This window comes from Heteronotia binoei, chromosome 2 (assembly GCF_032191835.1).
Source record: "Heteronotia binoei isolate CCM8104 ecotype False Entrance Well chromosome 2, APGP_CSIRO_Hbin_v1, whole genome shotgun sequence".
In the NCBI taxonomy this organism is placed as follows: Eukaryota; Metazoa; Chordata; class Lepidosauria; order Squamata; family Gekkonidae; genus Heteronotia; species Heteronotia binoei.
The window spans coordinates 182,491,920-182,506,397 of NC_083224.1; the positions used below are offsets into that span (position 1 = coordinate 182,491,920).

The 14,478-nt window shown below is 41.8% G+C and overlaps 1 protein-coding gene across 1 annotated transcript in view; it reads right to left on the reverse strand.

Moving 5' to 3' along the window:
- XPR1 (xenotropic and polytropic retrovirus receptor 1) overlaps positions 1-14,478 on the reverse strand; it is a 174,376-nt gene that overhangs the window by 155,590 nt on the left and 4,308 nt on the right. Inside the window, exon 2 of the mRNA XM_060232604.1 lies at positions 515-566. Within this exon, the coding sequence (XP_060088587.1) occupies positions 515-566 (52 nt within the window). The remainder of the gene's footprint in view (positions 1-514; positions 567-14,478) is intronic.

The following is a 14,478-nucleotide window of genomic DNA, read 5'->3' on the forward strand; positions in this document are numbered from 1 at the left end:
GAATCAGCCTGTCTCTGAAAGCAGTTTTGGTCTTGTTTACAGGATCAACTTTATGCGAATGAGCAAAAACAGCTGGTATATACAAGCTCCCAAGATGTGGAGAGGAAGCAGAGATGCAAGTGGAAGAGCTAACTAACTTGTCTAATTCCTTCACACTCAACTATCTGATTTTTTTTTTTTTTAGATCAATAACTCAAAAAGCAATTAGGTACCATCATTTCACTTCTGGGCATTCTGTATTTGGTGAAATACTAATTCTGCAATTGTGATATTAAAAATAAGGCAAGACTTTTGGCAAACAATGTGAACCCACACAAAGAGTAAAAAGCAAAACTTAAACTGAACCTTGAAAGCAGAACATGAAGATAAAGTTTTGAGCAAGGAAGAAAACGAACACGAAACAGAGCTGCCTCTGCTAAATAAACCAATTATAGATAACACTATTCAAAGAGAAAGGGAACCTGGGCAGGGTTTCCAAAGTCCAACAGCTCACAGAAATTTATAGTTCACATACCTTCTATGGAAGGGGCCTGGTCCTGAGCTGCATACAGCATCTCCTTAAAAGCCTGTAAACAAGAAAGCGGGAGGGGAAGTGAGATGTCAGCACAAACACTCCAAGTCATTTTGATAAGACTGACTTTAAAACTGAGCAGTTCTTTTTATCTGTGAAAACTGTCAGAAGACCCTGGGATGTGAAGTCAAAGCCATTACACCTATTAGCAACATCAAAGTACGCAAGCAGCCCATGTTTACTTGAAGTATTTAGAACAAGCAACAGATCTCAGTGTAAAGATGCCTCTGCTCGATTTCTAAGATCTTAAGTATCTTTATCCAAGTAAATGTTTAACAATTGCTACCACTGCTGAATTAGTTGCCGGAAAGACACAACAGCATCCCCAACTGTATATGTAAACAAGCCATTAAGTTTATTGCTACTTTGTGGCAGCCGGAATTACAACAGAAGGAGATAAATTCAATTCACAATGACGGTGTTGCAACTAAGGTTTGTGAAGCTCACAACTACTTGAGCCCAAAGCTTCTGACAACACAAAGAATGGTTTAAATTAAGTGCCAAGTTTTGGATCCTGAAAAGTGCACAATGCAACTAACTCCATTCCTTTATCACAAAACTTGTCATGGTTTTAACTGAAGAACTCCCCCAGCTCAGTAATTCTGTGGAGGGAGCAAGGGTTGGAAGCTCATTCCTCCTCCAAAGTAGCCTGCTAGTATTTTCACCACAGTATTTTGCACCCTTTGCTTCCTCGTTGGCAAACAGAGAGCCAGCTTTCAACTTAGGGGCTGCTCCTCTGAATAATCTCAAGGGTTTAAAATGCAAAAGTTTTAAAAAGAGGTTGACTTCAAAACCACAGTTTTAAAGGTAAAAACCAGATTTCCATTAAGTACAACCTGAAATGTGAGATACGTATGAGAAGATGGTACCAGCCAGTAATTCAAAGCACTGCTGGACATGCACAAGAACCTTCTTCAGAGATGGCTTCAGCAGTGTCAGATAATGTCAAAAGTCCAAGCCAAAAGGCCAAGGTATTACGTTAGAATTGATGCCTGACAAGGAAACATTTCTTATAGCATCTTGCAATTGCAATGATTGAATGAAGGTCTCCCTTTGCGGTTTAAGATCCTGACCAGGACTTGTACTACCCAGGATGCATTCAAAAGATAGGTTGATCCAAAAACAAGCCTCAGAAAGTCTGTTGGCTCCCAAATTTCTGGTCAATAATTTGCATTTGCTGATTGCAGTTTAATTCTTGCTTACAACTAGGATGAAAATGTGGCTTGGAATAATTCTGGCTTGTAGACTTGAAAGAAGGGAGTATACAAGCTTGAGGAACCAAGACCAACTTGGTTATCAAAATTTAAGTAATCTTCTCAAAAACCTGGAAGAAAAAAGGTCACAGAAATACAAAATCCCAGTGGAGGGGATAAACAAGAAAACTCAAGAAAAACCTGTGCAGTTATTCTTCAGTTTTTTTCAAGTGGAAAATCTTAAATTTAGGGGAGCACTAAAAATACTCTTGACATATTTTCTTTTTTAGCACGAGTGAAAAGCTTGAACACAAAGGTGTTAAATGAGTAACAGGAAGATTTTATCTTTGGCATTCAAGAATTATAATTCCTATGCATGTTGTCAATACAGACAGTTTCAATCATTTATTTATTGTTTTAAATGTGATTCATTTTGTCCCACCAAAATGTCAGAAAGGGAACATCTAAATTTAAAAAAAAAACACTCCTTTATTCCTTCTTCCCTCCATTCCTGCCTCAGTCCAAAGAATATGTTTCTTTTGCTTGATACAATATTTCTGCTTTCTATTCCCAACTTTTATATTTCCTACATCTCAGGTGGCAAAAACTAAGGTGAACATGTTTAATTTTACAGATGGGTCAGCTGCTCGTTGCTCCTGAGGACATTAGTGTCCCCCTGCCCTAACACTTCAGGGCATATCATATGCTTGCTTAGACTCCATGCTAGAGGCTGGATCCAAAGCACTATGAAAAAAATGTCTTCCTGGAACGGAATTTTCCAGCCTCCTTTTTTTGCAACCTACCAGGCCTCTCAAAATGCAATGCCCGGGGATCAGGGGCTCAACAGAAATAGGGCTGAGTGTGACATGAAGAGACCTACAGTGGGAGGGGGAAATAAGTGAAAATCATGCCCCCTCCCAGAGTTCCCAGGAAGCTCTGCCAGAAATCTGTGTCCTTTACCTAAGACTTGTGACAAACATCAGAAGTTGAGAAAAACTGTCTGGATTAAGATGAAGCAAAGTCAGCTGACAAAGTGGAAAAGGCCTGCAACTGTATTCCCTGCAAGCATTACGGAAACCAATCATTCATTCCACAGGAAAAATAAAACCCTGGAGATTCAGAGCGTCACTCATTTTTAACCATTTTAGAACAATCAACCTCAGCTTGGCAAACCCATCTTCTGAGTCCCCTCCTTTCACACCTGAATTCTTTTCCTTTAAGAAAAACAAGTAAAAACAGTCACACTTCCAGAGGAGCAGCAAACATCAGACACACACACAAAGAAAGTTAGTTTCAGACATCAGCCATATTTGCCTGCAGTAGGAAAATTAGATTTGAGTCCAGCAGTGCCTTAGAAACCAACAAGATTTTCAGGATATAAAAGCTTTCAAGAATCAAAGCTTAAAGTCAGAACATTGTTGACTGACTTTACAGTTTTTGCCAAATCAATACAATGCTCTAAAGCAGTGTTTCCCATTTACAGGGTCGTGACCCAGTACTGGGCCACGGAAGCCTCACTACCGGTCACAAGAAAAGCCAAAGCTAGCCCCGCCCCATCTCTGTGTTGTGCAGAGAGGAGCTGGGCTGCCTCTCCTTCCTTCTCCCCCGCTCCCAGTGTTTGAGAGAAAAGCTAGCATCCACTGGCACTTTAGACCCATGAAGCATTCTTCAAGGTATGAGCTTTCATGTGCCTTGCAGTTATGTTCTTTTGGGGAGATTTCCGCGGGAGGCCTGGGCAGCAAAGAAGGGTGTGTGTGTGTTTTTCAGCCGGGAGGGGTGGAGAGTGGACATTCCAGTAGCTTTTTTTTTTTTTTTACCAACGACCCCTGGGCAGAATTTTTGCTGGCTGGGGTCATCTGATGGTGAGGAAGGCTTTTTTGCTCCCCCCCCCCCTTTCTTTCTCTCTCTCTTTCCCTGCAAATGATGCTCTGTCTGTATTCTTGGTGCTGGGAGGGGGGAGAGCAACAGTGGGAGGACTTCTAGTGCCCTGGCCCCACTGGTGGACATTCTGGTGCTTTTGGGGCATTGTATGAGGGAATTTTGGACTGGATAGTCCACTGGCCTGATCCAACATGGCTCCTCTTATGTTTATGTTCTTTCTTTCCATGTCTTTCATTTCCTTTCCTTCCATTTCATTCTTTCCATTTTTCTTTCTTTCCTTCCATTTTTGCTGGATGAAACTTTTTTGTTCATCGTACTGTTGTTGCTGACATAGGACCTCTGCCAATGAAAAGTTGGCACCCCCAGTTGTAGCCAGGTGACCTTCTATGAGATTTCTGTGAGAGTGAGTGAGAGTAAGAGGTGTGGGGCAGAAAGAGATTATTGGAGATTACTGCGGTATATCTCAACAGCACTGGAAGAGATGGTACTATGAACTTGGCACCATTTTACTGGTCCTGCTTTTAACAGCTATCTGACACCAAAATTAAACTCCTGTAGATATTAAAAAGGATGAAAGTAGTTCACTGGTTAAGTATCTGCACAACAGGTTGCTTTTAAAGGCATGGGAAACACAGTCAGTAAAAAGCTGCAAGCCCCTCATAAATATCCTTTTTGGGATAACTGCTGAAAAGCGTGTATGAACTTCATATAACTTGAAATTAATTCATTAATTGCAATACAATTCTCTGCTACCTTTCACAGCAATTTCCCCATGTTTCAACCAAAGAAAAGTATGAAAAATAGCTGTCGAAAGATTTACTTGAAACCAAGTAAGCTTGGTTGTAACTTGAGGCAGGGTTCCAGTAGTAGCAGCTGAAGGAAGAGCGTACTAAATGTGTCAGCATATTTTGAGTTAGAGCAGCTGCCAGGGCCCAGTGTGGGTGGTATACAGTGCTGGCATCCCTGATGGCAATAGCAACAGCCCTCCCAACTGCATACACTGGCCAGTGCTGTTGAGGAAGGGATGTGTAGGTGGTGCAGGCAATTGAACATGGGCATTAGTAGTGCTTGCAAGCTGGAGAACACACAAACAGATAGGTGCATGCAGGTGTGGGGGTGGAAAGAGAGGACCGCACACTTTCCAGCCCCATTTTGGCTCAGCATGAGTTTCAGAGAGATTTTTCTGAAAATGAATTCACCTCCAAAGAAGAGGCAGGTTTGGGGGAGTGCCATGGAAGTGACATCACAGGAAAAGGTGGAGTTTTAGTTCAGTGTGCCCCGGAAGTGACATCACTTAGTCCTTGACACCACAGGAAATGACATAATTTCTGTCTCCCGGCTCCACCTCCAAAGTCTCCTGGCTCCACCCCCAAATTTTAGTGGGCCACGAAGGAGAAGTGTTAAAATAACCGGGCCACGGGAAAGAAAAGTTTGGGAAACCCTGCTCTAAAGGACATGTCTCTAAAGGACAGTGTGCTGCTCTGGAAGTCAAGAAGTTGGGAGGAAGTTATCTCTCAAAGGGATAGCAGATAAATCCACATACAATGAATGCTCCAGCCCAAAAGGAATTATATAACATTGCCCAAGGCGCTGTTTATTAATTTACACCTTAATTGCTTTCCAGCAAACTTGTATTTTGAGAACGGTGCTGCGTTACATAAAGAATTGCACCTCCTCAGGATTCCACAGTTTAATTTCCCAACTGGTAGAAATGCTATCCCCAATGCTCCAAGCTCTAACACCTCCTTGCCTGGCTATTACATTTCTATGGAGTCAGACAAACCACTTAGAATGCTAAAAGGGCAAGAGGAGAGCAGGAATCGCTGTCCACACAGTAGCAAGATTTTTTTTAAATTTAGTATTGCTAACTTCACACCTTGCAACAGCAATTCACACTGCCTAGCTCCAACTAGCACTGCATTCACACTGCTCATGATGAGGGATGCATTAATCTGTCACATTCCCAGCAGCATTTTCTATGTACTTTAATCAAGTTGTGCAATAAACAGATTCATTTCCTCACTTTCACTTAAGTAAAAGCTGAAGTTGATTTGCTGCAAGTAAAAGAGAACCAGGCCTGTCAAAGTCTTAATGTGGGCTAAGAATATAGATTTAGAGAACATCAAGTGTTCCAACTTTTCAGAAGAAAAACACCAATCCTATATATAAATGACAATAACGCTGAGTACTATCTTCTTGCTTTAAAAACTAAAATGTCACACCCTAAAAACAACATCTAATGAGACAGTTTAAACCAGGGTGTCAAACATGCAGCCCAGGGGCCAAATCAGGCCCTTGGAGGGCTCCTATCAGGCCCCCAAACAAGTGGCTGTCATCTGCTTCCTTCTCCCTCTTGCTTCCTTCCGCATAATAACTTGCTTTGCCAGCCTTGCTCAATTGCACAGGAGCTACAGAGCAACATATCTATTTTCTCTATTGGCTGAGGCTCCTCCCTTTGGGAGGAAGGGGGGAGGGAGGGCTTGCTTTTTCAGGCTCCCTCAATCGTACAGCACAGCTAATGAGCCAAGCATCTCTTCCTTCTATTGGCTGAGACTTCTCCTACTTCAGGCCCCCTGGGGAAGGAAGGAAAGAACCAGAGCCTTCTTTGCCCAGTTCCCTGGGTCCTATGGGAAAGATACAAAGAAAGCTCCTTTAGGACCAACAAGTGCTAATGTTTTAAGCATGTTTTATTTTAAGTTTTTTTTTAGTCTTTGTGTTTGTCTATATCCTTTATAAAGTTTATATATCTGCTACCTAATCTTAAATAGCTACATACACAACCTGGCCCCACATGACTTGGCCCAACAAGGTCTAATTTATGTCTGACCCAGCTCTCATAACAAATGAGTTTGATACCACTGGTTTAAACCTTTTTTAAAAGGTTTGTTGCTAAATATTCCTTTTCTTCCTACTAAGTATGAATGAAATACAAAGAGAACAGATAAGGTATGATCTACAGAAGTCAACTGTGGAACTCCACTCGTATCTGCAGAGCTGAATTACAACTGGAACTACAGCTAGGAAGCATACTAATTTCTCTGCCTGTGTGTGTTTCAGCTTATTTTGTTAAAAATACCTTCAATAGAAGTATCCATGCAATAAACCCAATTGCAACGTAATATGACTTCCCTGTAAGTCCCGTCTCATGTTATATGGGCAGTTATGATTACACAGTCTGCCACAGATTATTAAAAAAAAATCTATAGTAGCTATTAAAATTTAAGTTTCCAGAGGGTAGTAACAGAACAAAACTTAAGTACAGTTGCACCTTAAAGATAAACAAAATTTTCCAGACTATAAACTTTGGTGACTGAAGCTTCTTATCATCAGTTTGATGAGCTGGTGGCTGAAGATCTCCTGTGATTACAACTGATCTCCAGGCAACAGAGATCGGTTCACCTGGAAAAAATGGCCACTTTGGAAGGTGAACTTCGCGGCCTTATAGTCCACTGAAAGTCCCTTCTCTCCCCAAGCCCTGCCCTCCTCAGGCTCCACCCTCAAAATCTCCAGATATTTTCCAAACTGCAGCTGGCAACTCTAGTTATCAGATACCTGACAAAGTGAGCTTTGACTTACAAAAGTTAATATGAACATGTTGTGGTTATATAAGGTGCTACTGAATTTAAAATTTGTTCTTTAGAAAAATATAATGAAAATCTAGTCTTTGTAAATGAAGAAAACCTTGAAGAGATAGGGCAGAGTCTGCTAACAGACTAGAAAACAATAAAGGTCTGGGGGTAAGAAAGATGTTAAGTGGGATTTTTAACAGCCAGGAAAAGGGACTATCTAGTGCAGGGGTGCCAAACATGCAGCCCAGGGGCCAAATCAGGCTCCCAGAGAGTTCCAATCAGCCCCCCCAGCAACTGGCTGTCATCTGCTTCTTTCTCTCTCTTGCTTCCTTCTACATCACAGCTTGCTTTGCCAGGCTTGCTCAATCGCACAAGAGCTACAGAGCAAAGCCTCTATTTTCTCCATTGGCTGAGGCTCCTCCCTTGGGGAAAAAGGGGGGAGGGAGAGCTTTCTTTACCAGGCTCTCTCAATCACACAGAACTACTGAGCCAAGCCTCTCTTCCTTCTATTGGCTGAGGCTCCTCCCCCTCCTGATCCCCTGGGAAGGGAGGGAAAGAGCTAGAGCTTCCTTTGCCCAGTTCCCTGGATCCCATGGGAGAAATAGAAGATATTGGATTTATATTCCGCCCTCCACTCCGAAGAGTCTCAGAGCGGCTCACAAACTCCTTTACCTTCCTCCCCCACAACAGACACCCTGTGAGGTGGGTGGGGCTGGAGAGGGCTCTCACTGCAGCTGCCCTTTCAAGGACAACCTCTGCCAGAGCTATGGCTGACCCAAGGCCATTCCAGCAAGTGCAAGTGGAGGAATGGGGAATCAAACCTGGTTCTCCCAGATAAGAGTCCGCACACTTAACCACTACACCAAACTGGCTCTCCTACACCAAACTTAAAGAAAGCACCTTTAAGACCAACTAGTACTCATGTTTCAAGTTTTTAAAAATATATATTTAATTGAATTTGTCTGTGTCCTTTATAACATTTATATCTCTGCTACCTGGCATTACATTTTATGACACCCATGGCCCAGCCCAACAAGGTCTCATTAATGTCCAATTTGGCCCTCATAACAAATTAGTTTGGCACCCCTGATCTAATGCCCGTATTTATTTTATTCAATTTATATCCCTCTTTTCCCACCACCAAGGCAGGCTTATTCTTCTGTACAGTTTCAGATCCCCTCCCCTCCAACTTCCTGTACCTCAATGCTATGCTACCCCACTTCCTGTTACAATTTCAGTTATTATGTGCTCCAGAATTTGTAACCTACTATCATGACAGATTATTAGTTTCCAACATTTCATCCAGCAGCACAAGAGGTTGATGGATACGTGCTATGCTGCCAGTCTCTATGTTCAAGTTAGTGGTAAATCACACTTAATTAAATGTCAAATATTAAGCAATACAAGGAGTGGAAGTGTTCAAAGCCAACAGAATTATTCAGCTTGCATGGATGAAAGGAAAGTGGGAATGTTCAGAACTGCTTAAGGGTTACCCAATCAAGAACAATGAGAGAGAGAGAGAGAGAGAAAGGAGAGACTGAGAAAGTGAGAAAGGCCAGAAAGAATATTTCCCTTTAAAAGGAGAAAACAGCTGAGAAAACATGTTAGCGGCTCAAGATTTCTGAATGCCTGTCACACATCAGCTGTTTTTTAGAACCTCCTGCAAAAGAATCACACGCCTTGCCACTGAGAAAATCAGTGATTCCCATCAGCCCTGTGGGCAGGGCAGGACAGGACATGGCAGCTAATATTAGGTGGGATTCCATTAGGGGCTTTAAACATCTTTAGTGCCTTTCAAGAGTGTTGATGTAGTAAATCCATCCTGACCTTTCACGAAAGGACAACTTAGTTACATTGACAAACTAATGTAATGCATAATCTGGTTTACTTATTCCCCATGTCGTAAAAATTCCATGCTTAGACTTCACAAATCAAAACAGATCTTTAGCAAATCTGACATTACATATCATACTATTTCTCATTTGTGATAACATGTGATAAAAATCCAAGCGGGCAGCCATGTTGGTCTGAAGCAGTTGAACAAAGCAGGAGTCAAATTGCACCTTTAAGACCAACCAATTTTTATTTAGAACGTAAGCTTTCGTGTGCTCTTAAGCACACTTCATCAGAGGAGGAATCCAGCACAGTGAGCTCACTGTGCTGGGTTCCTTGTCTGATGAAGTGTACTTAAGAGCACCCGAAAGCTTATGTTCTAAATGTGATAAAAACTGTCTATGCATTATGCTCAAGATTGACTAAGAGCATACTCCATGCGCCTGCTTGGTTTACTTTCTTTGCTTCAGACTCAACACACTAAACTATCAGTCTCTTTGACAAGGTGGTACCCTGATTTGGCATTAAGAATTCACCACGTAGCCTGCAGGCAGAGTATCAACTGCTAATGAGATAGAATAATGTATTGGTGATAAGGGGCAATTATAAAAGTTACAGTTACTAAAGAATGATTTTTCTCCCTTTCAACTTTTCTTTACGGCAAACTAAGTCAACACATTCACAAAACCTTCTGTCTCTTCCCTACAATCTGTTGTCTCCATATGGATTCAGTCAAGCTAAATGCCTTTTCTGCAAGCACATAAAAGAAACACAGTAAATGCATAGCAAATTCTTCTCTGACAAACTGAAAACAGAAAGAATGACTGCATACAACCGCACATGTGCACACATGCCCCTTTTAACTTTAGCAAAAATATGCAGAGAACTCAACAACTGCCTGATCTTCCACTACCAGCTACCATCACACTAAGATTTCAAAGAACTGGTTTTAATGGTTTATTGGATTTATTACCAAAATTCCTAAAGTCTCCTATGAATGCTTCACTACCTGGTAGAATCTTCTTCTAGTGCAATGAGTGTTTTGATAGTGGTACATCTCCCACATTGGCATAAGGCTTTTTGTGATAACAGAAACCTCCACTGATAGCACAGCATAAGACCCAGTTCAATATCTATCCTATCCCCATTGAATGCATATTTCATTCATAAGCCCTAAGATACACAATGTATTTGAAACAGAGGTGCTTGAGAACATGACCTGGGGAGTGAACAAGACACTGACCAATTAAACTATTTTATTCTAAGTAACTTCCCCTTCTTGGAAGAGGCTAGACTGCACTACTTACTGAACTCATTCATACTACCACAGTATAGTCAATTGGGCCACACTGGCCCCGATGAAATGCTGCCACAGTCTTCCCTTTTACCTCAGTGCTCAAGTCCAAACTGAATCTACCAAGCTTCAGCTTCGACATATCTTCTGAGATGAAATTCACCCCATGCTCCATTTACATAGACTCCTTTCTACATCTGCTTCCTTCACCCCACGTGCTTGGGACAGCTAACAAATACAAATCCACAGATTAAAATCTTGTAGGTTATTTCAAAACTAATTCTCCTACCTCCCCCTCCTAAATCCTATTCTCATCAAAATCAACATGCTTTTGTTTTTCAAATATTTCCAATGTAGTCTAACCTAAAGGCATAAGCTTTAATTGTTAATCAATTGAACATTTAAATAATCCAGTGGCGGGCTATTTTAATTGATGGTAGCAGTTCTGAACTGGAAGGGGTCTCAGAGTTAAACACAGGTGTCTTTATTTTTCATACCATTATATTACCAGTGTGTTCTGTCTTGGAGTTCCCATTCCCAGCCCCTGCCCGCTCCTCACAAGACGGGGTATTGTTAGGATGTTAGGATTTTAGCACCAACTATAGTCAATGAAGACAAATAATGGACCTCAGGGGTGGCCAACGGTAGCTCTCCAGATGTTTTTTGCCTACGACTCCCATCAGTCCCAGCCAGCATGGCCAATGGCTGGGGCTGATGGGAGTTGTAGGCAAAAACATCTGGAGAGCTACCGTTGGCCACCCCTGGATTAGATTATTATTGTTTTTCTTGTTTCATTTAAATCTATTTGTTTTACTGATGTTTGATATGACTGTGTTGTACACTGCTCTGAGCCTGGTTCCACTGGGGAGGGTGGTTGATAAATTTAATATATAAATAAATATAATAAATAAGCAATAAGAACCAGAAAATATTATATCCCAAAAAGACAATTTAAATAGCATACTGATGATGTGCATATTTATCTATCTATAAGCAGGGCTTTTTTGGTAGCAGGAACTCCTTTGCATATTAGGCCACACACCCCGTTGTAGCCAATCCTCCAACAACTTACAGGGCCTACTGTAAGCTCCAGCAGGACTGGCTACATCAGGGGATGTGGCCTAATATGCAAAGAAGTTCCTGCAACCAAAAAAAGCCTTGTCTGTAGGCAATCAGTGAAAAGATACCGTAATCAAATAAACGTTACTTAGTTGGCAGCTGTAATTCTACATATCTTGTACCTTCGTGCTACCTTACTCTCCAGCCTGAACCTGGAGGAAAACATCCAAAGCTCCAGTAGCTTTATTTTCAAAAATGGCCCAACATGTTTGGAACGTTAATACTCTATTCGAAAGGTATATCTTAGACTTTTCAGTGGAGGGGAAAGGACTTACTTCTAAAACGTTTGGTAGGTGGGAAAGTACAAGTTTAGCCTGTCCATGCTGTGCTTTTCAGTTACTCCTCCCTGTAGCTTCAGAAGGATTCAGCACTAGATACAATTCTGTCCATAGCTCTGCTATCATAATGTCTACTCTGTCCCTTTAAGCATTTGGCATTTCCAAAGGTATCTTGTGTAGCACCAGCTCTCAGCTAAGCAGACTTTGGCATGTCCATTATCTGAACAAGAATGGCTGGCAGCCTGACGCATGCTAGACTTAGCTCCCTGAGGAAAGAATGGGGCACAATTTCAAACTGAACAAACAAGTAACACACTTTCAGTCCAGGCAACCGCAACTAAAATTATCTTATTAGTCGGCAGCCTGAAATTCCAAACACTTTTTGACTTTCCCAGAAGCTTCCTGTTAACAGACAATCAAGGTATATATACACATAATCTATGGCAACTGTATCTTGGAAGGATGAGAAGAGGGAGCATAAGAACTAAGTGGTGTCTGCTGGGTCACAATAGTAGTTCATCTAGCCCAGCATACTGTTTCATACTGTGGCCAACTCATGGCAAATGAAGCTCAACATGGCTGTGATGCCCACTGGAACAAAAATTAATGCTGAACTGGCTGCGACTGAGATTGAAAGAGATCTTGGTGGGATTATGGAAAACTCAATGGGCGTTTTCGCACTGACCTTCAAGTGGTGCGACCACCCTCTTCACGCCGGCGGATCTGCAGGGATCTGCAGGGATTTCGCACCAGAAGCGCCGGCGCACCCAAAAGAGCCGGCGACTTCCGTTGCGAAACCAGCTCAAACGGAAACCGCCAAGCAGCAGGAAAACGTTTGAGCTGGTTTCGCGACGGAAGTCGCCGGCTCTTTTGGGTGCACCGGCGCTTCTGGTGCGAAATCCCTGCAGATCCGCCGGCTTGAGGAGGGTGGTCGCACCACTTGAAGGTGAGTGCGAAAACGCCCAATGAAAATACTGGCCCAGTGTGTGGCAGAAGTGAAAAGGGCAAATTCCTTGCTAAGAACTATTGGGAAAGGGGTTAAAAATATAATAGCCAATATTGTAATACCCTTGTATAGAGCTATAGTGAGGCCTCATTTGGAATACTGTATGCAGTTCTGGTCACCACACCTCAAAAAAGTTACTAAAGAGCTGGGAAAAGTACAAAGAAGGGCAAGCAAGATGGTTATGGGGTTAGACCATCTTTGCTATGCAAAAAGGGTGGAGAATATGGCACTTTTTCAGTGTACAAAAAAGATGTCTAAGGGAAGACAAGACAGACATTTATAAAATTATAGATGAGGCAGAGAAAGTGGGCAGAGAGCATTTTCTCCCTTTCCTAGAAGCACCCACAGAAGCCAATGTGTAACAGGTTTCTTCACAGTTCTCACATGCTGAAGCTCCCTACCTCCTCAGCCTTTCCTCTTTTCATTCTCCACCCTTTCTTCCTTAATTGTGTGCACACTCCACACCCTTTCATCATCACCCCTGGTCTCCGTTTTTTTCACATCCCTGTTGCCTGGTACATCTACCCATTCCTCAACCTAGCTCTGTGCAAGGTATTAATAATAGTCAAAAAAAAATTTAGCTTTTCTAACAAAAGACTGACTGAAGATCGTTTAGTTTCTGAATATTCCCTGCCACCATACTAGCTCTGGAAATCAAATGTCACCATCCCAACGAAAAACAGAACACAGAGGGTCAACATTAAATATAGAGTAAGACTCAATTGGTTTTGGGAATTAAATCTATCTATACAAGGGGATTTTGATGCCAGCTGTTTCCCTCTTATCTAGAAGACCCTGAACTCTGAAGTATGATGATTACTCACTGGCCAATGAAATGCATTCTAATTCCTTTCAGATTATGGCACTATATTCTTGATGGAAACCAGGGACTAAACTAGGCATTGCCTGCCTTAAATCCAAAACTAAACTCACTCAAAGGGCCTCACAGCTTTGATTTTGTTGAGTTCCAGGACAACAGCACAGGAATAATATAAATTTTCATGCAGAGACAACCTCATTAGGCGTAGATCAAGGTATCCATGGTCAACATAAACTCCTCTGATTGCTATCTGAATGCCAACATATGTGAGGCAATAGCATAATTCAAAACAAGAAACCACTCTCACATTTCTGGGATTCCTGCCACATTTTGCCAAGCCTCTTGAATGGAGAACTAGGGGAGCTACATCTCAGGAAGTTGGAGCTGTACCTATAACAGTCAACAAAGACTCCTGGATTCTACTCCCCTCCCATGTGTCAGTGATTATTAAAAGTGGTGAGAACCAGAAAAGATTGTATAGATGTCTCCCAAACAGGAACAGCCGTTAACACAGCAAATGTTTCACATGGGTGTGATGCATATTGAGGCATATTGAGGCAAAAAAAATCTAACATAAACACACCAAGAAAGAGATCTTGGAGGCATGGTGGATAGTTCAGTGAAAAATGCAGGTTCAGTGTGCAGCAGCAACTAAAAGGTGCATTCTCTGGTAGAGATTTTTAAGACAGGGATTTAAAACAAAACAGCCAGTATCAAAATCCCCTTGTGAAGATCTATGGCACAGCTGTATTTGGAATACTGTGCACCATTTTGGTCATCATGGTTCAAAAGATAATACTGGTCCCAAAGATGTTCTGAAAACTGCAAGCAAATCTATCAAGGGTTTGGGGCATCATGACGTCAAATAAAGCCTAAAGAATCTGAGCTTTTTATTTTAGAGCAAAGATGACTGC